This window comes from Rhodotorula paludigena (assembly GCF_050403205.1).
Source record: "Rhodotorula paludigena JCM10292 DNA, Rt_paludigena_JCM10292v1_ctg18, whole genome shotgun sequence".
Lineage (NCBI taxonomy): Eukaryota > Fungi > Basidiomycota > Microbotryomycetes > Sporidiobolales > Sporidiobolaceae > Rhodotorula > Rhodotorula paludigena.
The window spans coordinates 166,015-186,725 of record NW_027481440.1 but is presented as its reverse complement, the minus strand read 5'-3'; the positions used below and the strand labels follow the sequence as shown (position 1 = coordinate 186,725).

At 63.9% G+C, this 20,711-nt stretch overlaps 8 protein-coding genes across 8 annotated transcripts; 2 read left to right on the top strand and 6 right to left on the bottom strand.

Moving 5' to 3' along the window:
• Positions 1-106: 106 nt before the first annotated feature.
• Positions 107-1,303, top strand: JCM10292_001252 (uncharacterized protein; the record flags this gene model as incomplete). The annotated part of the gene is made up of 3 exons (XM_076648759.1): positions 107-420; positions 511-729; positions 787-1,303. The coding sequence occupies 3 exons, from the start codon at positions 107-109 to the stop codon at positions 1,301-1,303; spliced, it is 1,050 nt and encodes a 349-aa protein (XP_076505705.1).
• A 442-nt stretch (positions 1,304-1,745) lies between these two features.
• On the bottom strand, positions 1,746-2,656 carry JCM10292_001251 (uncharacterized protein; the record flags this gene model as incomplete). The annotated part of the gene is made up of 6 exons (XM_076648758.1): positions 1,746-1,796; positions 1,860-1,964; positions 2,019-2,198; positions 2,272-2,346; positions 2,408-2,536; positions 2,594-2,656. The coding sequence occupies 6 exons, from the start codon at positions 2,654-2,656 to the stop codon at positions 1,746-1,748; spliced, it is 603 nt and encodes a 200-aa protein (XP_076505704.1).
• Positions 2,657-4,025: 1,369 nt separating this feature from the next.
• On the bottom strand, positions 4,026-5,093 carry NAT3 (peptide alpha-N-acetyltransferase complex B subunit NAT3; the record flags this gene model as incomplete). The annotated part of the gene is made up of 6 exons (XM_076648757.1): positions 4,026-4,135; positions 4,204-4,334; positions 4,471-4,578; positions 4,668-4,704; positions 4,776-4,882; positions 4,963-5,093. The coding sequence occupies 6 exons, from the start codon at positions 5,091-5,093 to the stop codon at positions 4,026-4,028; spliced, it is 624 nt and encodes a 207-aa protein (XP_076505703.1).
• Positions 5,094-6,467: 1,374 nt separating this feature from the next.
• JCM10292_001249 (uncharacterized protein) lies at positions 6,468-8,853 on the bottom strand (the record flags this gene model as incomplete). Its single annotated transcript, XM_076648756.1, has 12 exons — positions 6,468-6,755; positions 6,842-6,904; positions 6,965-7,009; positions 7,076-7,103; positions 7,203-7,392; positions 7,456-7,551; positions 7,654-7,831; positions 7,894-7,994; positions 8,143-8,280; positions 8,360-8,431; positions 8,492-8,544; positions 8,708-8,853. 12 exons carry the CDS (start codon positions 8,851-8,853, stop codon positions 6,468-6,470), a joined length of 1,398 nt encoding a protein of 465 aa, XP_076505702.1.
• A 341-nt stretch (positions 8,854-9,194) lies between these two features.
• Positions 9,195-11,532, bottom strand: JCM10292_001248 (uncharacterized protein; the record flags this gene model as incomplete). Its single annotated transcript, XM_076648755.1, has 12 exons — positions 9,195-9,440; positions 9,531-9,593; positions 9,666-9,710; positions 9,774-9,801; positions 9,899-10,088; positions 10,145-10,240; positions 10,344-10,521; positions 10,590-10,690; positions 10,791-10,937; positions 11,025-11,096; positions 11,160-11,212; positions 11,384-11,532. 12 exons carry the CDS (start codon positions 11,530-11,532, stop codon positions 9,195-9,197), a joined length of 1,368 nt encoding a protein of 455 aa, XP_076505701.1.
• A 218-nt stretch (positions 11,533-11,750) lies between these two features.
• JCM10292_001247 (uncharacterized protein) lies at positions 11,751-13,592 on the bottom strand (the record flags this gene model as incomplete). Its single annotated transcript, XM_076648754.1, has 1 exon — positions 11,751-13,592. The coding sequence occupies one exon, from the start codon at positions 13,590-13,592 to the stop codon at positions 11,751-11,753; it is 1,842 nt and encodes a 613-aa protein (XP_076505700.1).
• A 420-nt stretch (positions 13,593-14,012) lies between these two features.
• JCM10292_001246 (PQ-loop repeat-containing protein) lies at positions 14,013-15,578 on the top strand (the record flags this gene model as incomplete). Its single annotated transcript, XM_076648753.1, has 4 exons — positions 14,013-14,315; positions 14,376-14,449; positions 14,536-15,205; positions 15,333-15,578. The coding sequence occupies 4 exons, from the start codon at positions 14,013-14,015 to the stop codon at positions 15,576-15,578; spliced, it is 1,293 nt and encodes a 430-aa protein (XP_076505699.1).
• A 257-nt stretch (positions 15,579-15,835) lies between these two features.
• JCM10292_001245 (uncharacterized protein) lies at positions 15,836-20,406 on the bottom strand (the record flags this gene model as incomplete). The annotated part of the gene is made up of 15 exons (XM_076648752.1): positions 15,836-15,848; positions 15,912-16,438; positions 16,501-16,653; positions 16,926-17,252; positions 17,310-17,779; positions 18,342-18,428; positions 18,492-18,796; positions 18,854-18,977; positions 19,033-19,208; positions 19,271-19,331; positions 19,391-19,473; positions 19,540-19,625; positions 19,683-19,737; positions 19,803-19,835; positions 19,895-20,406. The coding sequence occupies 15 exons, from the start codon at positions 20,404-20,406 to the stop codon at positions 15,836-15,838; spliced, it is 3,012 nt and encodes a 1,003-aa protein (XP_076505698.1).
• Between the last annotated feature and the right edge of the window lie 305 nt (positions 20,407-20,711).

The following is a 20,711-nucleotide window of genomic DNA, read 5'->3' as shown; positions in this document are numbered from 1 at the left end:
TGTGCTGGCGTCTTGACTTTCCGCCGCTGTACCGCGCGTGCTCCTGCTCGCCCCTGCTCTTCTCCTCCTCGTCCACCTTCGCGGCGCGCTCGAGCACCACACCGATATGGCGAGCCCCTGGACCAACGACCCGTACGCGCAGGCAAGGCTCACGAAAGAGCAGGTCGAGCTCTACCTCGAGCGCATTGCCCTGCCCAAAGACCTGGTGCACTCGCCGCCCTCGCTCGACCTCCTCAAAACGCTCATGGTCTCGCACCTCGAGCATGTCGCCAAAGACACGTCGCCCCTGCACGTTCCCGAGGAGCAGTGGGACGGCCCTAGCACGCCCATCAAGCTCTCTTCGGCGTTTACCAACATGCCAGAGTCGACCGGCGCCTTCGACCGCGTGGTCCAGCAGCGAAAGGGCGCATTCTGCTTTGCGTGAGTCGAAATATCTGTTATAACATCTTCCACAGCTAGGGGTTGTACCAGATGTGCAAGCAGTGCGCGGCTGACCCGCCTCCTTTTCAGCATCAACGCAACCTTCGCGGCGCTCCTCCGCTCTTTCGGCTTCCGCGTCTCCGAGCTCGTCGGCCGCGCTTTCAAGTCGCTCGGCAACGATCCGACGGTGCATGAGGACGGCTGGCGGTGGGGCACGCTCACGCACGAGCTGCTCGTTGCAGACTGGCAAGGTAGCGACGGCCGGTGGCTCGTGGACGGCGCCTGGGGCCCGTGGTCATGCTCCGTTCCGTGCGTTTAAGCTTCAGCTTCCTTGCTAATGCGTCTGCTTATCTATTTGCACCGCAGGATCAAGCTGGAAAATGGCGCGCAAACTCTGGGCCTCAACCCGTACGAGGCGTTCGAGGTGCGGCACGAGGTGTTGCCGCTGGATGCGGCCGCCGCACAGCCGATCGACTCTCTCGCCGGCTGGACCCTGTACCGCTTCATCCCGCCGCCAGACACACCCCTCTCGCTCCCTCTCACCGGCTCAACCACCGGCCACTTCTCCCCTCAATTCCACTTCCACCCGCTCTCGATCCCCACGACCGATTTTCAACTGTACCACCACTTCTCCGTGTCGCACGAGCTCGCGTCTTTCACGGCGTTCTTCCTTGTCACCAAGCTCATCCCGGGCACGGGCGGCGCGCGGCGCTCGCTCATGTACGCCGACAAGCCGGGCGAGGGGCGACGCGCAAAGGTGTACACGACGGGGGGGACTGAGGGGAGGGGCAGCCTCCAAGGGAGGGACGTCGAATGGGTCGAGATGGAAACTGGGCCGATGAAGGAGTACTTGCGTCAGGAATTCGGATTCGGATTCACGTAGAAGGCACGCGTTGTCACCTGCACGTCTCGAATCGTCACACGGTCTTTGTCTAAGCATCCAAACGGAACTCTTTCGCGTTGAAGAGTCGGATCGGCAGGAAGGACCAGGCAGGAACGGGCCTTGTGCCCGCGCGCGTGCAGCTATCTCAAGAGCAGCTTGTAGATAGCGTGAAGTCAGACCATCGGAGCCTGGTAGCCATAGGGGCAAGAAGCATCAGACCTCGATGGTAGCCCGCGAAGCGTAACCTTCTCATTCATCTCACTGTTTCTCGAGTGTTGCCGCACGTGGCGAGTGAGATCAAATGCGATTTGCAGACGAAGAGTATGATACTGGGATGTGAAGGTTGCGAAAATGCGGGCTTATTGGGGAGAGTATGGACAGATGGAGGAGTGGGAACGAAGCATTCGTCTCGCCGCCTAGCGGGCACGAGGAGCGTGCTCGCTTACTGGGCCCCGACGGGACCAGCAACACCGTTGATGACGTTGGTCAGAGCCTGAGGGAGAGGGAACGTCAGTGCTGGGCTTGCTACACGACCTCGGAACAGATGGGCACGTACGGTCAAGAGCCCTTCCCCCGTCGGGCCGGCAATAATTCCGTCAGGTCCAGCGACCTTAGGGAGCGTACCAGAGTTGAGGCCCGTGTTCAGGTTGTCCCCGAGGGTCTGCGAGCGAGGATGTGAGCGTGGAATGAGGAGAAACCGAGCGGAAGCACGTACGCCCTCAATGATGGCACGCTTCTCCTTCTGACTCTGGGCGGCGCCGAGAAGGCTACTAATGACGTTGGTGAGCGCTTCATTGAGGCCGGTCCCCGTGTTTCCCTGAATGATTCCGTCGGTTCCGGCGACCTTGTCGAGGACGCCCTGGTTGAGTCCGGTTTCAAGTGACGATCCAAGCTCCTGTTATGCAATGAGCGTAGATTCAGTCACTTGACCTAGGTAGCAAGCACTTCAGAGGAGCGGTAGGACTCACGCCTTCAACAACGGCGCGCTTGACCTTCTCACCCGAAACGGGGCCGGCAACGCCGTTGATGACGTTGGTGAGCGCCTACACAAGTGCGGACGGTCAGCACGATGCTCCGTCACGCTTTGGAGCGAGATGAACGTACAGTGAGCAAGCCTTCGCCTGTCGGACCAGCCAGCACGCCGTCGGGGCCAGCAACCTTCGGGAGCGTGCCCGAGTTGAGCCCGTCCTGCAACCCTTGCCCCAGCTCTCCCTCGACAATAGCGCGACGCTCCTATAGGCTATATGAGTCAGTGCGATGTCGCGAAAGCAAGCCGGACACTGAACGCACGAGAGGGGCGGCGCAGGCAACGCTGCCGAGGGCAAGGATCGGGAGGAGAGTCTTGAAGTGCATGGCGGTCTGTGTCGAAAGCGTGCAAGTGCTGGTGAGGTGCTGGAGAGCGGAGAAAGGTGTGTGAAGGAAAGAGAGAGCAGAAAGCAGGAGCGACAGGCGCTTTAAAGGCAGCAGGCGGACCCTTACTGAGGGCCGTCGCCGAGGGCGTAGCGTGCTCGTCATCTGCACCAGTGCGCACCAGCGGGCACTGGTGACACCACCAAGTGCATGAAGTGAGGCGAGAAATATGGAGATCCACGGTCCTCGGCCGCGGCGTGATGAGCTTGAAGTCCGGAAGGGCACTGACCGAGCCTTAGCAGGTTGTTCAGAGCCACATCGAGATGCACCAAGCAGAGAAGCGAAACATCGGCCCGCCCTTCGGAGAAAGGGTCAGGATGGCGAAAGGGTCTGCGTCGCAGGGGGCGCGAAGAGGCGGGAAACGTGCTCAAGCTGTCGCGCGGACCCGCGCCTTCTCGCAGAGCAGCAGAATTGTCCAGTACGGTCACAGCAAGCAGCCAGGACCCGCAAAAGCGTCGACTAGCTGTCACAGACGATGCAGAGACGCGCACGACGGTCGCGCTGCCGACGCGCCGAAGTCACGCCGCACCGGCCGACCTCGCGCGGCCCCGCTTCCTGCAGATCTGCCCCGGGACGCCCGGGTCAATCTCGCTTACCGTTACTAGCGCGATGAACGCCATAATGAACTAGGTGGTTCAGACGCTTGTGCTCTTGTGCTGCCTCGAGGGTCGGGCCCGAATCTCCATTTCCTCCTTCGATCCCCGTCGGCCCGGCATTGGCCCGGCACCTTGTCGATTCTCTGACAAGCACGTTCGACGTCGCCTCATCGGCCCAATTCGCGCGCAGTGCGTCGACTGCACGCCGTCATACCCTTCGCGTGTCTCGAGCTGGAGCTTGCAACCCAGCCTCCGTCCTTTGGTCGTCCAGCTCGGCTTCGCTGGGGCAGAGGGTCTCTGCTGCGCTGCCCCCCACTCGCGCACGGATGGCGTCGTTCCCCAGTCTCGGAACATCGACTTGCTGAAGCGCAGGATCTAGCAGAGCGCCGTGCAAGTGGACTTCGGCCGTGTCGGGCCCTCCTTTAACCGCCTGCAAGGCTTTCGAGGGTGCTGCCCATTCGCGTGTTTCCGTGCTCGGGCTCGGGTCGACTGGCGGCGCTAGAGCGCAAGCAAACAGGGGTCCCTGTGCGCTTGGCTACGAGAAAGACTTGCCGACAGGGCTTTCGGACGATCGCAAGCCCGACTCTCGGCCGGCGCCGCATTCAATTGCGCCGCTGGACCAGAACGGAGCGAGAAGGACGAGCCCGCAGGATGCCGTTGGACGAAAGCAACTCGCTGTGTCGTCTGGTCGAGAGTGACTGCATAAGAGTGCCGATTCAGAAGACAATGTCCTCGGGCTCGACAACCACATCTCGCCCGTCCTTCACCCCTGGCGGCAGCTTCACCGATGCGCCGTTCGAGTCGCGCGGAAGAGCTTTGCGCATGTCTGCAGGCAAGCAAGGATGAGCTCGACGAGAAGACACGATGAGCCGAGAAAGGCCATCTCGGACGCACCATATGCGTCTTCGTCCTTCTCGCCTGGCCCACCACCGTAGTAGCCTCGCACTCGGCGGTAGATCATGTAGCCGAGGGAGCGGTACAGGCCTATTGCGAGGTCGTTGGATCGCCGCACGAACAGGTCAACGCTGCGTGCGAACGAGAGCATCAGTCAGTGCACGTGAACACGCGAATCGCCTCGCATTCATGCAGTGAGGCGCGTCATCGGGTGCTCCCACAGCGACGCGGCATGCCTGACATTTGAGCAAGCGAGAGAGGACTCACAACCACCCCTCGTCTCGCTCGCTGACTTTCTCGAGCAAGTCCATCATCATCGAAGCGAGACCTAAACGGCGATGTTGTGGCGAGACGGTGATGGCTGAGACGTGTCCGCTGCATACCTTGCGATACATCAGCACTGCCATTCTGAGCAGTCGCTTGGCACAGGGATGCGCTGAAGGGCATGAAGAACACAGACGCACTGCCAGTCCTGCCCGCGACCCTCCGTCTTGCCCATCACTGCAAAGAGCGGGCCGTGAGTATGCTGAGGATGTAGGACCTGCAATGACGAGCCTGTCGCTGAGACGCACCGTAGCCCATCAGACCGCCGCCTTCTCCGCCGCCGAAACCGCCTGCACTTCGACGCTTGCTTGAACCGCTGCAGATTTTGCCGCTTCCTCCGGCAGACTCGACGACACTGCCCTCGAGCGACGGCTGTCAGCGTAGTTCTGGCAACGCTGGAAAGGGAGGCGGATGAAAGGCAGCGATGTGGCTCACGAGAAGAGGTCGCCCCAGTGCGTCAAGTACGAGAGATAGTAGTTGACGCCGTACGTCTCGGTCCAGACGTCCAGGTTGATCGCGTTGAATTCGAACAGATCGAGCGCCGAGAAGGGGCGGAGGAGCGACATGACGGCGCTCTCCCGGGAGCAGCTCTGAAATGACCAGACGGGGTCAAAGCAGGTGATTCGTACTCGTGCGACTCAGAGCAAGGCCTTCAAAGCGTTGGAAGCGAGCGGCAAGAGGGAGGGACGACCCGCTTCGCGATTGATCCAGCTTCATCTGCTCGCGCGACTCACGATGGGCACGAAATCCGACGAGGCAGGCGCTGGAGCTCACGAAGAGCTCGGCGAGCCGACCTTGCTGCTCCCGCTTGAGGCTGTGGACTTCCCGCTCGTGGAACAGACGACGACACTGATGAAGCCCATGACGGTCAGCAAAGCTCATTCAAGCCTGCAGAACGCTCAGGGCTCACCCTTGCAACTGTACGCATGTCGCCGACCGATCGCGGCGTGCTCATCTCGCGGAGGCCTCCTCCCCGTCGTCCTGTTCCGGTTCGTGGCCTCCCTCCGGCCTCTTGCGGACGCAGTGCTGACGGAGGGGTCAGTACAGACCTTACCTACTGAGCTGTATCAGCTCATCCTCGATGACGACGGGCTCACTTGCAGAGACTCGCCCGACTTGCTCGCGTTTCTATCCTGTTGCGTGCCCTCGCTCTTGCCCCGATCCACCGGAATCTCCAGCTCCATGTCGAGGCAGCGTGGTGCAACGGCTTTGGCTGGTGGGCTTTCTTCCCCCCTGCAACTGCCAAAACGCTGGACCATCTCGCCGCTACGCAGGCGTTTGGCAAAGTCCGCGCCCTGCGCCTCCACATCGACGATCCCGAGCTGACCGGAAGGCAGCCTATGCTCAGAAGGGATGTCACCCGTGAAGAAGCTGCCGGGCGTATTACCGGTCGCTGGGTTGGCTTTGAAGAGCTCGAAAGAGAGCTCGGACAGCTAAACCAGCTTGAGGATCTCACCTTGACAGAGCCCCGGGAGCCTTCATCGAGTATGGCTTCGACTTTTCTTGGTTGACACCAGGTCTACAGTGACTCACGTTCACACTGACTGGCACATCTATCTGGAGGTCAACGTATTATCCCTCCAGCACCTCTCCACCCGCATTGATAGGCTTTTCGAGCAGCGGTGGCGAGACAGAGGACGCCCAACCTGACTCCGCAGTCTTTCCATCAAGAGTGTGACGCCAGATGCTGTGGACATGGACATTAACCTAACGAGTCTTATCAGTGGCTCGAAAACGACTCCCCAGGTGGATCGAGGCTCCGAAAAGGCTGCACAGCATGTTCCCGGACCTCAAGGTCGAGTGACGGACCTCGTCTGCGTAGCATGACATGTTGTGCATACTCGTGTATCGTTCTTACGGGTGATGATAACGACGTGGTACCGTTCAGTGACTGCTGAGAACCGACTGGCACGAGCGAGGGAGTGTCTAGCAGCGCACAGCTACGCCTCCTCTCCATCGCCTACCGCCGCGTCCTGCTCGCCCTCGCCCTGCTCTCCCTCCGGCGTAGCGGCAGCCCTCGCCGCGCCCGCCGTCTTCTTCTTCTTCTTCTTGTTCTTCTTCTTTGCCGCCCCCGTGCCGTCCCCGCTGCCACCCGGAGCAGCCTCGCTCTCCTTGCCTGGGAGGACCCAGCCGGGCGCGGCGGTGAGGACCTCAACGCCCGTCTCGGTGATGAGGAGCGTCTCCTCGAACTGCGCCGAAGCCTTGCCGTCGCGCGTAACGGCGGTCCACTGCGTGACATAAGAGAGCGTCAGCGATTCGACGCGCAATGAGCGTGTGAAACTGCGGGAGATAACGGGAGAACGGCGCAACGCACGTTGTCCGGCCAGTGCGTCTCCTTCTGCTCGCCGACGCAGATCATCGGCTCGATCGTAAAGGTCTGAATGTCATGGAGAACGTCAGTCTGAGCGCAGCAGGGTGTCGGGCCATGCAGACGAACCTGGCCAGGACGCATCGAACCAGTTGCACGGTTGCCGGCGTAGTGCTGTGAGGAAACGCAGAGTCAGCAACCAAATGCGAAATGCGGGCGAAGATGCGCGCCATCACGTACAGGCACGTTTGGTCGGCAATGGAAGAGCCTGCAAGCCAAGCAAGAGGTCAGAATACGCCGCCGGACGCGCCTAGAGTCGGAAACCCGAGGAATCGCAGCGGGACCAGACAGCCGAACCGCAACTCACTGGTTCACGCCGTGCCCGCAGTACGTCTTGTTGGTCGAGAAGCCTCGCGCCTTTGCGATCTCCTCGATGCGCCCGCCGAGGTTCTGGTACGGCACGCCCGGCTTGCACATCCGGATCGCCTCGTCGAGGCACTCGCGCGCGCAGGCGATCAGGTCGAGGTTCACTTGCGGTACGCTCGATCCGACGGGGTCTGGCGGAGCGACGGAGTGTCAGACGAAACCAGGAAAGGGCGCGAGGAGCGTAAGAGACGAACACGTCGCGTTCAGGTCGCTGTGGAAGCCGCCGTGGAAGAGCGACACGTCGAGGTTGATGATGTCGCCATCTTCGAGTGGTCGTGCGTCGGGGATACCTGCAACGGCAGCGCGTCAGCATGTGCTGGAGCGCAGGAGGCTGCACAACGCGGCGGAAAGCGCTCGACGGCGCCTTGAACTGAAGTCGTACTGATACGCACCGTGGCAGATGACCTCGTTGATCGAGGTGCAGACTGATCGTGGGAAGAGGTGGTAGCCGAGCGGACTCGGATACGAGTCGCGCTTGATGCATTCCTCGTGCACGATTGCATCGATCTCGAGCGTCGTGATGCCCGGTCGGATGGCTGCCGCAGCAATGTCGAGAACCTCGCGACCATACTGCGGAGGGATCTGTCAGCAGAGGAACTCTAAGAGCAGCTCAGAAGGGAATTCCGACGCACCCGGCAGACCTTGCGCATTGCCTCAATCTGTTCCGGGTTGAGGATGCGGCCTTGCCGCTCGTCCATGTTGGCGATATTCTCCGAGTGCGAAACACCCTTAGCTGTGCGGCACGAGGGGAACGAGGAGGGAGTCAGTGCTCACATCTCGCAACCCGTACGCGATCGTCCGCCCGACCTCCTCCGCCTTGCCGAGGATGCGGCCACCCCAGATGGCGCTCCACCGCTGCGGCGCAGACGCAATGAGCTCACCCTCGGTCGCATAGTCCGGGCGCTGGATGTGGTCCGGCAGGGTGCGCTTCGGGACGGGCTCGACCGGCATGACGGCGCGCAGCTTGCCCGTGTACACAAAGCCCTTGTGCCGCTTCTCCTCGATGAAGCCGTCGACGGCTGTAAGAACACGAGATGGAGGCGCAAGCACTGCGAATTAGCGCCGCACAACGGGAGAGCGCAAGCGAGTCCGACGCACTGCCCTCGGGGAACTCGTACTTGTACTCCTCCTTCGGCGCGGGCGCGTGCATCTTCTTGACATGCAGAGGATCTGTGCCGGGTCTGAAGTCAGCTTGTAGCTCAATGACAGAACGGAAGCGAGCGTGCGCACACTTGGAGGCGAAGCACATCTGGCTGCAGAAGAAGGAAGGGCCGCGACCGAGGCTGCAGGTGCGCGTACGGGTCAGTACAGCTGCGCAGGCGCCCAGCACGCCCCTCTCGCTCGCTAGCTACCGCACGCCGGCTTCATCAGCTCAGCCGCAAGAAGGCGCCGTCCCCCGCTCACGCAGGCTCCGGTAAGCCCAGTTGCGACAGGGAAAGCACGTACTCTTTGCACTTGGGGCACTCGAGCGTCCCAGCCTTCTTGCCGCAGCCGTTGGCGCACATGCGCGGAGTCGTTGGTCCAGCGGCGTTCTTCTCGGCAGAAGCTGCAGCCGCGCCCGTGCCGTTCGCGGCAGCGTTCGAGCTCGACATGGTCCCTACGCCTCTGACTCGGTCAGCGAGTGAAGAGAGGACGTGACGGAATCAAAGTCGCCTCGCCGCACGATGAGCGATGAAGGCGGTGCAATCAAATCCGTCTATGCCCCATAGCTTCGGATCAAAGCAGCAAACAGCTGGACGAGATGACAGACACGCTCGGACCAGGGTCGTCTGTAAGCTTGCGAGTGAAAGTTGGAAAGTGCGCACAACTCGGCTCGACTTCTCTACCAAGCGGCGAGCAGCTGGGAAGGTAGCGGCGATGCAGTCTAGCCCTGTATTGGGGACTATCTCCGATGTCGAGTCGGTTGCACGCCGATACGGCCCTGTACCGGCGGTCACTTCTTCGCCTTCTTCTTCTTCTTCTTCGCCGCGCCCTCTCCCGGTGCCCGCTCCCCATCCGCCGCCTTGTCCGCCCCCGCACCTGCCGTCGGAGCCGATGCGCCGGCCGAGCCGTCCGCGGCCTTCTTCGCGGGCAGGACCCACCCGGGCGCAGCGGTGAGGACCTCGACGCCCGTCTCGGTGATGAGGAGCGTCTCTTCGAACTGCGCCGAGGCTTTGCCGTCGCGCGTCACCGCGGTCCACTGCGCAGCTGAAGTTCAGTGGGGAGCCCGAAAAACCCTCTGCGCACGGTAAGGCCAATCGCGGCAAGGGAAGCGAGATCAGACACGCACGTTGTCCGGCCAGTGCACCTCTCTTGCGTCGCCAATGCAAATCATGGGCTCGATCGTGAACGTCTGTCGTAGTGAAGTGCATGAGACAAGAGTCAGTATCGCTCTCGAGAGCCGGGGAGTGACAGCAGGACCCACCTGTCCTGGCCGCATAACGCCCGCCGCGCGGTTGCCGGCGTAGTGCTGCGAACGAGACAGTCCAGTCAGTCCTGTGCGCGGCAAGACTTGAACAGGGGTGAGACGCACGGGAACGTCCGGCAAAGGATGGAACAGTCTGCGAGATCGGATGTGAGTCCGGATAGCATCAAGCCTAAGCGCTTCAGGCAAACGATGTACGCCGCTTGCGCGCAGAGCACCGACAGCCGACTCACTGGTTGACGCCGTGCCCGACAAAAGTCTTGTTCGTCGAGAAGCCCCTCCTGGTGCACACCTCCTCGATGCGCTTGCCGACGTCCTGGTACGGCACGCCGGGCTTGCACATCCGGATCGCCTCGTCGAGGCACTCACGCGCGCAGGCGATCAGGTCGAGGTGCTGCTGCGGGACGGAAGTGCCGACCGGGTCTGTGCAAAGGGTTCGTCAGTGGACGGCCTCGGAAAGGGGAGCGGTCAGGTCGCACAAGTCGCGTTCAAGTCGCTGTGGAACCCTCCATGGTACACCGTAACATCGAGGTTGATGATGTCGCCATCTTCGAGCGGTCGCGCGTCGGGAATGCCTGCGGTGCAACAGGTCGTCAGCCTCGTGTCCTGCTTCAGCCGTACGGTGGAGCGGCTCAAGGCCAGTCAGCAGCGCGGCTGAGAGCGCGCGCGATGACGCACCGTGGCAAATGCACTCGTTGATCGACGTGCACACCGACCGGGGGAAAAGGTGGTAGCCCAGAGGACTCGGGTAGCACTCGCGCTTGATGCACTCCTCGTGCACGAGCGCATCGATCTCGAGCGTCGTGACGCCCGGTCGGAGCGCCGCCGCGGCGAGATCGAGAATCTCGCGGCCGTACTGTGAACGCAACGAAGCATTGAGCGGGATGCACGAGAGCAAAGTGGAGCGCCGAAGGGGAAATGCACCTTGGACACCTTGCGCATCGCTTCGATCTGCTCGGCGTCGAGTATCCGCCCTTGCCGCTCGTGCACGCGCGCGACGTTCTCGGAGAACGAGTTGCCGCGGACTGCGGCGAGGAAAACGGATCAGCGGATCGAGCCGCTGGCAGAGCCGTCTCCTCGCGATTTGCTGGGAAGGACGCGCAGCCCCAGGCGGCGACGACGCACCTTCGGTAGCGTAGTCGGGCTTCACAATGTGGTCGGGCACCTCGCGTTTCGGGACGGGTTCGACAGGCATGACCGAGCGGAGCTTGCCCGTGTACGCAAACCCGCCACTGCCCTTCTTCTTCTTGTGCTCTTCCATGCCATCGTAGGCTGTGCGTCACGGATATCGAAAGCAGAATCAGCACGGTATGGCCTGTGGCAGCGCCGCAGAGAGGATAGCGAGGAAGCGAGACGCACTGCCGGGCGGGAAGTCGTACTTGATCTCGGGCTTGGGCGCCGGTGCGTGCATCTTCCTGTTGTGCATCGGGTCTGTTTGCGCCGGAGTCAGCTGCGATCAGGGTCCTCGCGAGCGGAACGGAAGGTTCGACTTGCACTTGGACGCGAAGCACAGCTGGCTGCAGAAGAAGGACGGTCCGCGACCCAGTCTGCAGGCGTGAACAGCCGTCAGTGTGTCCTTTCTGCGCGCCGCACTGCTCCGCTCGAGGCATGCTCGACCCGCCGCAGCTTCATCAGCTCAGCAAGCTCGGCTCGCCCTCCTCGCCTCCTTCTCTGCCCGAAGTCCCCTGTGCAGCGAGCGAGAGGTAGTGTGGACGTACGCCTTGCACTTGGGGCACTCGAGCGACCCGGCAGGCTTGCCGCAGCCATTCGAGCACATCTTGCGCTCCGCCTTCGCAGGCGCATCGGGCGCGGGAGCTTCGCTGACGGGCGCGCCGTTCGCGCTGGGCGCTTCGTTGAGACTGGCCATCACGCGCAGCGTCTCAAGCGAATCCGGGAGGGAGAGCGAGGAAAGCGGCGAGAGTCCGAAGTGCGAGGCAGCGGCGCGTTCAGAAGCCGGAACCTCTCAAGTCTCGCATTCTCGCGATGCCCAGCGTGGGCAGTGAAGCACACCAAATGCAATACATACGGACCCAACGGAAGACAACAGTGCGGACAGACGAATGAAACAAAGACCCGCTTCTCCCTCTAGACGCTCCACCCCCTCCCAACCGCTGCAACTCCCAGCGGCTGCTCCTCCCCCTCTACCTGCTGCACTCCGCTAGGCTCGAGCTCGTCGCCCGCTACCTGCGCGAGCACGGTCGCCCACCTCCGCACGCCCTCTTCCGCCTCCTCCTCCCCCGGCGTCGGCGGGACGCTCCCCTCGCCGTCCTTCTCTTCCTCCTCTTCTTGGCCGTCTGCGGATCGCGCCCGCATAGCCGGCGAGCTCGGCGGGCTCTCATCGAGCAAGCTCTCGCGCCTGCGCCCGTCCGTCGCCGACGTGGACGTGGATGTGGACGTGGCGGACCGCGCAGCGAGGAGCGGGTGGTGCTTGCTCGCATAGCGGTACGTCACCCCCGCGGGCGTAGCGCGGGAGGGCGGGTCCTGCAGCGCAAAGGCCCTCTGATGAGCGGCGGGCGAAAAGGAGCGTCGGCGTCGCGGAGTCTGAGCGGGCGAGGGCGAGGGCGAGGGAGAGACGGGCCCGCTGCTGTGCCACGTGCGGCGAGGAGTCCAGGCGTAGGGGTTCTTTACTTGTGCGGCTGGCGGGAGCGGGAGCACGGACGAGGAGAGCGCATAGGGGAGCGGGGACGGAGCAGGCGAGAGTGTGGGCGAGTGCAGCTCGTCGTGCGTGTCGGGCTGCGTGCGCGGCCGGTCGTGCGACGTACGCGGAGCGGGCGCCGAGTCCTCCTCCTCCCCTTGCTTGTCAGCGCCCCGCTGCACGCGTACGATGCGCCACTCGGCCTCTTCCCGCCTGCCACCTCCTGCTCCGCGGACGCCCGCAACTCGCGAGTGCGGCAGCGCGCGCACCAGCGGGCGGAGGAGCCAGTCCCACAGGATGCTCTTTGCGCCGGCGGCGTCGCGCCGGAGCCCAAGCCACAGCAGGACGAGGCGCGCGACCTCCCAGCGCGCCTCGGCGGCGGCGGTGGCGCGGGCCGAGTAGGCGGGCGAGGCGGGCGAGGGCGAGAAGGACGAGGGGTGCGCAAAGTAGGACCACGAGAGCGGGAGCGCGGCGGGGAGCGGGTCCCAGGGGCGGGTGCGCGGCTGGGGGAACGAGGTCGGCCGGCGGGTGGACGAGGATGGATAGGAGAGGGATGGGAGGCGGTACGGGAAGGGAGGGAGCTTGGCGAGGTGCGGCGCGAGGTCGAGGGACGGGTACCGCTGGACGACGGAGCGCAGAGCCCAGCGAGTGCGGAGGAAGAAGGGGAGGATGTAGCGGCGGATGAAGTGGAGGTAGGTGTGTCGGAGGGACTGCAGCTGGTCGCGGACGCGCGTTGGCAGCGCGAAGAGAGAGGGTCGCGAAGAGGCGGTCGAGGGAGAGGTGCGGAGCGAGTCGAGGAGCGAGAGGGCGGCGAAGAGGAGCCAGAAGGACAAGAGGTGCTGCGCCTCGTCACGCACGTCGTCGTGTGCGTCCTCGCTCGCCCTGCCCTTGCCCTTGTCGCTGTCCGGGTGGGCCTGCGGCTGATCCCGCCGCTCGAGGAGGCGCAGCGTGCGCGCGACGGCCTCGCCGACGCCGAGCGCCCACAGGATGGCTCGCCACTGGTGCGTGTACCGTGCGAGTGCGCCTGCGACGGCCACGACGGCGAGAGCGACGATGGAGCGCTCGGAGGCGATGCCGGCGCGGCGGAGCAACCTCGCCGGGGCCGAGGCGAGGAGGGCGGCCTCTGCGGCTGCGATGCGGGGCACGAGTGCGTCGGTCAAGAGGCGCGGCAGCGGGTGCGCCGGTGCTCGCGCGTGCACGAACGAGGCGAGGGGGAGCGTCGCGTCGTCCTGTGCGAGGTAGGACGAGGACGACGAGGACGACGAGGGCACGGGCAGCGGCGGAGAGGCCATGGCTGCGTGGGTGCGGTCCCTGTCGGTGCTGTGGCACCAGCTGGCTGTGAGTACGCTCCTTCGAAGTCGAGCGAGGTTGGCGCGTCCAGACGCGTGTTTGCCGTGTCGGAGCGGAGAGGCAGCGGGGGTCCGCGGCGGAGGCTGCAAGCGAGGGAGCGACTCTGAGCGATGCGCGGCTGGTGTGCGCGTGCTTGCGAGAGTGCGGGGCGTGCTACCGTACGGTACCGTAGGTACTTTCTGGCCTGCACCACTTTGCCGCGCACTGTCCGAACGTGCTTTCGTTGCGCGGACAACTTGAAGTCGGAGACGGAGCACGCGCCTACGCGCCTCGCTCTCTCGCTTCGCTTCTGGTCGCTCTCGCTGTTCCTGCTGCTGCTCGTGCTGCTCGTCCTGCAAGGGACGCACACCCCCTCGCGCACGATGGACTCGTCGCCTGCCCCCGGCCCGCTCGACGCCCTCGTCCTGCTCCACGCCCGCCCCATCGCCTCGCCGTCGACCTGCCGCGCCAACTACGTCCACGACCCCGTCGGGATGGCCCTCTCGGGCGCCATCGTCGTCGGCCTCCTCCTGAGCTACCTCCCCGCCTTTGTCCGCATCGTCCGCCACCGCAACTCGGCCGGCTACAGCCCCCTCTTCCTCCTCCTCGGCGCAACCAGCTCGGCCTCGTCCCTCGGCAACATCGTCACCCTCCAGTGGGGCCAGGTCGCCTGTTGTCAGTACCTCGTGCGTGCGCGTCGCCGTACACGAGTGAGGACCGCGACTCACTCACCCTTTCCTCCCCAGTCGGCGGGCCAGTGCTTCGAGTCGGTGCTCGGCATCGCCCAGGTCTTTGTCCAGTGGTCCTGCTTCCTCACCCTGTGCGTCCCCTCCCTCGAGAGCCCCGCGAAGACTCCCGCTCACCTCGTCGTCGCCCCCACTTCCCCACCTCTCTCTCTCTCTGCAGCTTCTTCCTCTACCTCGTCTTCTACCCACTCTCGTCAAAGTACGTCCAGTCGGTCCCGATCAGCGACACCGACCTCCCCTCGTCCCACCGCAACAAGCGCGGCGTCCTCTCGTCCCTCGTGCCCAACTTTATGCGCACCACGACCCCCGCCGGCCTCATCCGCGACTCGTTGACGGATGACGACGACGACGACGACACGGACGTGTCCGACGCCGACACGACAGACGGCGGCCTCCCCGGCGGCCGCCGTGGCGGGTTCGACCCGCGGCGGTACATCCTCCCCGGGCAGCTGCGGCGGGGCGAGATCATCCTCTCGTCCGAGTACCGCCACGCCGTCTCGCTCCTCCTCCTCACGCTCCTCCACCTCGCCCTCACCTTCCTCACGACCCTCATCCTCCTCATCACGCTCCCCAAGGCCGAGACGCCGCACCCGGGCACGCCCTCTGCGCCCTGGGACCCGACCTACGGCGGCGGCAGTGGCAGTGGCGCGCCGCAGGACGGCGCGGGGGGAGGGAGGGAGCACCCGAGCGAGCGCGCCGTGCGCGTGTGGGCGACGACGCTCGGGCTCGTCAGCGTCGCGCTCGGGTGCGCGCAGTACGCGCCGCAGCTCGTGCACACGGCGCGCAGGAAACTCGTCGGGAGCTTGAGCATCCCCATGATGCTCCTCCAGGTGCGTCCGCTTTGCGTGCTGCTCGGAGCGAGCCGAGACGAGGCTCCGAGCGGGCTCTTGCCAACCTCGCCCTTGATCTCGCGAAAGCGCCCGCGACTGACACCTCCTCCGCCGCCCCGGCCCACAGACCCCCGGCTCGTTCGTCTTTGTCTACACCCTCGCGATCCGCCCCGGCGTAAACTTTACCGGCTGGGCGACCTACTTCGTCACGGGCGTCCTCCAGGGCACGCTCCTCGTCCTGTGCCTCGTCTTCCGCCGCCGACAGCGCCGACTCGGGGTCGACGACTGGGGGAACCCGCTCCCGGAGGCGACGAGGGGCGAGGGAGAGGGTGCCGATGCGGGGCGGGGCGAGCGCAGGCCGCTGCTAGGGTAGCGGTGGTGAGCGGTCGGTCTAGAACTGCGGTGCCACATGGGTTCTCTCGCTGTCCGTGCTGGTCTCGTTGAGTTCGCGCGAGCGCCTGGCAGGTTGCTCGACATGAGGCGACGCTACGAGACCCTCCTTGCTCGCTTGCCCGCCTCTGCATGCTTGTCTGTTCGACCAGTGCTGGGCGCGACTCGTACTCTGTGTTCCAAGCGATTCCCAAGCAGCTCCTCCCCTCCATCCCCCCCTCCGCCCCTCCCTCGCGCATGCTACATCCCCAACCTGTCCCTCAAGTCCGCCTCGAACTGCACCAACAGCAACCTCGACCTCTCTCCGCACGCGCACCTCAGCACGTCCATCGTCTGCCCGAACGAATGGCGCGCGAGCACCTCGAGCTGCGCCGGGCGCGTCACGCCCGCCGAGGCGAGGATGGGCGCGACCGTCGGTGCGTAGCGGAACGTGCCCGTTGGCGAGAGCGCGTCGAGGTAGTGGACGAGCTCGGGAGTAGGGACCTCGGAGGAGGCCGGCGACGCAGAGGGCGAGGAGCGGGCGCGCTTGGGCGTGCGCGAGGCGGACGACGAGCTGGGCGGGAGGACGGGCTTCGAGTCGTCGTCTTCGGCCGCACCCAAGCCGCCCTGAGCGGGAGTGATCGTGTCCTCGGTCGAGCTGGCGGGCTGTTGCTGGTCGTCGCCCGGCACCGGCGAGCGGGACTGCGAGGCGGCGGACTGCGAAGGCGTGCCCACAACGGTAGCCGATGCCGCGCCGGCGTCGCTCGCTTCGCGCGAGTCTGCCGTCTTGTTGGTGAGGTGCAGGTTGTCCTGCTGTAGTCGCTTCGCCTTCGACTTGTAGACGCGGCGCTTGTTGGGTGAGGCCTGCGAGATTGAGAAGGTCGACCGTCAGGAGCGGTCGGCGACTCGCAAAAATCACTACGCACCGAGTCCTCGGGAGTGGGAGTGATGACGATGAGCGTTTCGTCGTCCGAGTCGACGCTGTACTCGGAGGGAACGTCGTCGAGCGGGCGCTTCGGCTTGCGCGGGAAGTAGCTCGACCAGTCGAGGGCGGCAGCCTCGTTGCCGGAGGCAGTGTGCTGCACATAGCCAGCATCCGATGTCAGTGTGGCTGTGGCTACGCGAGCTGAGATCGACGCATCTCGGTGCCGAACGGGTTTGAGAACATCGGCTCGTTGTCGTCGATCCTGCCTCCCGTCGCCGAAACGCCCGCCGAAGCACCGCCCAGCGTATGCTCAAAGCACGACCTCTTCTCGACGAATTGCCACCATCCGTCGAACGTCGGCTCTGTCCACGCAACCCACGCGCAGCCTTCGCTCGTGCAGCGCATGCCGATCCCCCTCTCGCCGACGACATCCTCGATCTCGGCGACGTTGAAGCGGTGCGAGACAGCGTAGTCGCGAACTGCCTGCTCGACGTTCTCCCACTGGCCTTTCATGCTCATGAAGGGCGGGACCTCGCTCGGCGGGAGGGACGAGTTGGGCGAGTGCTGGAAAGGCTGAGGGACGGGTCCGCCGAGCGGCGCCGAGAGCGACGAGCTCGTCAACGACTTCGGGAGTCCGTGAGGCGGTTTGGGCGGCTTCGGCGCTTCCTCGAGGGAAGGCGCGCGCGACTTGCGCGTGCGGTCGATGTAGGGCGGCGAAGCGAGCGGGTTCGGGCCTTTGAGGGCGGACAGACGCTAGTTGCGAAACTCCTCAGTAGCGAACTGGACTCATCCCAGTCGTGCGGGACACACCGGGTAATCATCCGTCGTGAGCTTCTTCCGGCGCATGGCGTCCTCGAACTTTTTCGCCTCCTTCTTACCGAGGGCGTGCTTGATGTCCCACACGCAGCTGATCTGCAGGTCCGTCGGGGTGAACGCGTAGGGGTCCTCTTCCTCGTAGCCGACGCGGAAGTCGGCGCGTCGCGAAAGATGCGCAAAGCGTTTCTCGCCTTCGACCAGAAGCTCGCGAACGGCGTCCCTGAAGATCTCGTCGTTCGCCTGGCGGATCGCGAGGCCCTGCTCAGACGCCGGTCTCGGAAGTTCGTGGGTATGCTCGCCGACAAACGCGGTCGTCACGAACTGACCGGTCGACGGCTCAGGCTGGATACGCCACAGCTGGCCACAGTAACCCCCCGTCTTGGATGGAAGGTGGCACTCGTACGTGATGATCGACTTGTTGCGCTTGGTGTCGTCGAGGGCGATTGTGTAAAAGGGGCCCTTCTCTGCGCATGAGTGGAGAGAGCTCAGCGCGCAGCGCATTTCGCCTTGGGGGGCTAGCCTCAAGCTGCTCACGAGCGAGTCTGGTTGCCTTGATCTCGAGGAACTCTCTCGAGCACCACGCAGGCCAAAGCGAGCCGATCTCGGTCGACTGAGGTTCAGGACGAGCTGCCATCTCCGGACGGGCTCGGTCGGCGGTGGGACGCTCGGCCGCACGCGTGTCAGGTCCGTGGCAAAGCTTGGAGCGGCGGTAGAGAGTGCAGCGGGCAGCGAGGTCAAAGACGACGAGAGGGAGCGAGTCGAAGAAGCGGCTTGGGAAGGTCCGCCGGGCAAAGCCCTCTCGCCCACGCACGAAGTCAGGGTACACATGCACAGAGACTCAGACGAAGTATGTAACCCTACACAGCGTTGAACGCCCAAGAACGGATAGATACTGCGACAGCTCGTCCTCTAGGCGAAGTAATCCTCACTCTACAGCGGGTGTCTCCGGCGATTCGACACTTCGGTGTGGGCCGTTGCGACGAGTAGTCGCTTAGCCTATGGAGCGGAAGGTGCGAAGAGGCGAACCCAGGTCGTCCTGGTACGATAGGGATCGGGTGCGGAAGGAGAAGAGGGACGCTGGGCGCGATTTCGAAGCGGAAGGCCATGTAGACTCTGCGCGTCACGCACGTAGTTAGCCGATGTAGTGAGCAGGAAGGGCGGTCGGGAGCAGCGGACCTTGGGACGTCTCGCTCGACCGGTCCTCATCCGGCGGCGGCTGAAGCATTGAGCTGGGCTGCGTCGCCAAGACCGGAAGCTCGATCTTCTCCGCCGACTGTTCTTGTGTGGAGCCGAGAATTGATGCTGAGCCCTCATACTGGAGGCTTGGCTGCATAACAACCGGAGAAGAGTTGCCGAGCGTTGCTTCCGCATCGGTGCGCATGGGCGCGCGAGAACGCTTGCGGCCGCCGCAGTGGGCGAGCAGGCGCATGACGGGTCCTTGACGAGGTGGGAGCGGGCCGCCGTCCAGTTTGTGTCCGATGCTGGGTCAGAGACGAGTCAGCCAAAAGGCCGTTTCGAAACAGGACAGGCAAGCTCACTAGGCGGTGAGCGGGAAGATGTCGTCGCAGAACTTGACTTGAAGAATAAGAAGGAGAGTGACAAACGAAGTACACACGCCGATCCAGGCGCGGCCCCAAGAAACAGACGCGATGTCGTTCCACACTGCACGATACGGGGTCAGTTTGCGTATCCGACCGCGGAGCGCGTTCGAACGTACTGAGCCCGAGCCAGGCGAGCGCGAAAGCGGCCGGCACCACTTTCTGGGGAAAGGTGATCCACCTAGTAAACCTCAGGAGCGCGTGCGCTGTGCGCAATAGCCGGGTCTGCCAAGCGAGTCGATGATCTTGCACGCGCAGGTAGTTTGACAGGTGATAGGCCACCATGGCAGCGTATCTGTGGGCCATGAAGCGGTCAGTGTGGGCACACGGCCGGCATGTGGGAGGAGAGAAGCGGACGTCGACTGTTCGAGCGTAGCCTGCAGCAAGATCCACTGTGCGAAGCGGAAGAACTTGGGACCTATCTCACAGCTAGCATCATCATCTGCAGTGGCTCGCGGAGAGAGCGAGAACGCTTACTCTTGGTCTGAAACGCAGCAAGTTGGCCAACGAAGAGGAGGATGAAGGTCATGAAGTGGTGTAGGAAGATCTCCGGCCGGAGGCTGCGTATACCCGCATCAGCACCCTGTTGCACAAGCGTGAACTTAAGAAGACAAAGAGAGACGCACTCGCCGAAGAGCAGATCTGCACCGTATCCGACGAGGAGCGCTTTGATTGCAGCCATCTGGCACCGGAAATCGTTCATCCGGATTGCCTGTAGTTCGTGTGCTGTCAGTCCCACAGGCATCGAGGATTTGGTGAGTCTCCTTACTGTGCCGGGAATGACCAAGAGCCGCCAGCCGATCAGCTGAAGGATGATGGCGATGCTGCGGGACGATGTGAAATCGAAATCGGCGGATGCTCAAATCCGATCTTCGAGCAGCGTACGTACATCGATACAACGAGGTTGAGCAAGTGACCCAGTCTGTGCACAGCAGGCGGTCAGCTGCCTGGCAGAGTCGGGAACGAGAGGACAGCACTCACGCCGCCTTTGCCGGTTTCATAATTGCTGCCCTGCTCGCCTCGGCATCGTCGACGCCCGTGTTTCTGCTCGCCTTGAGCGCCGCGCGTCTGACGGCCATGCGATTGACGAGGATCACGACTGCGGCCTTGAGAATCGCGGCGACCCCGAACAACCAAGTGATTCCCCATATGTCGGGCGCCCAGAAGGTGAAGACGTCGTAGCGCGTCGTGCACATGAGGATCATGGCCTGTAGATCCGCAGGAGAGGCCCCTTCGACGTCGGAGAGGGGAATCTGCGAGGTAACCTCTCCGAGCTGGTCGAGTTGCGCGGCTAGGAACGTCGCATTGGTCAAGAGGGTCTCCTGCTGAGCGGCAGCAAGTGTCGGAAGGAGTGGTGTGAGCGAATCTGCTAAGTCGCTCAGCAGGCCGGAGAGGAGGGTAAGGTTGGTGCCCGACAGGTTCGAAGGCAGTCCCGCCAGTGCGGCCGAGAGCGCCTCAACAGCCGCCGGAACGCCGTTTGCGGTCTGAGCCATGAGCGGAGGGACGAAAGAAAGCGAATGCCACTTTCTGCACCGAAGCTAATCCGCCACCGCCGACCGAACAGCGTGCGTCTCTAAAGCGGAAGATCCGCGGTGCACGAGCGGAGACACCGCCCAGCCGCATGGCACCGGTGCGTTCTTATGGCAGAAGAAGCGGAAACCCCGGACCGTTCTTCAGCCTCCTGTAGGCATGGGGAAGAGGAAAGGCGGAGGCAGAAGCTGCGAGGACGACGTCGTTGACGAGCAGCAGTCAAGGCGCAAGCGCTGACCGGCCTGGCAACGAGCAGCGAGACTGTCGG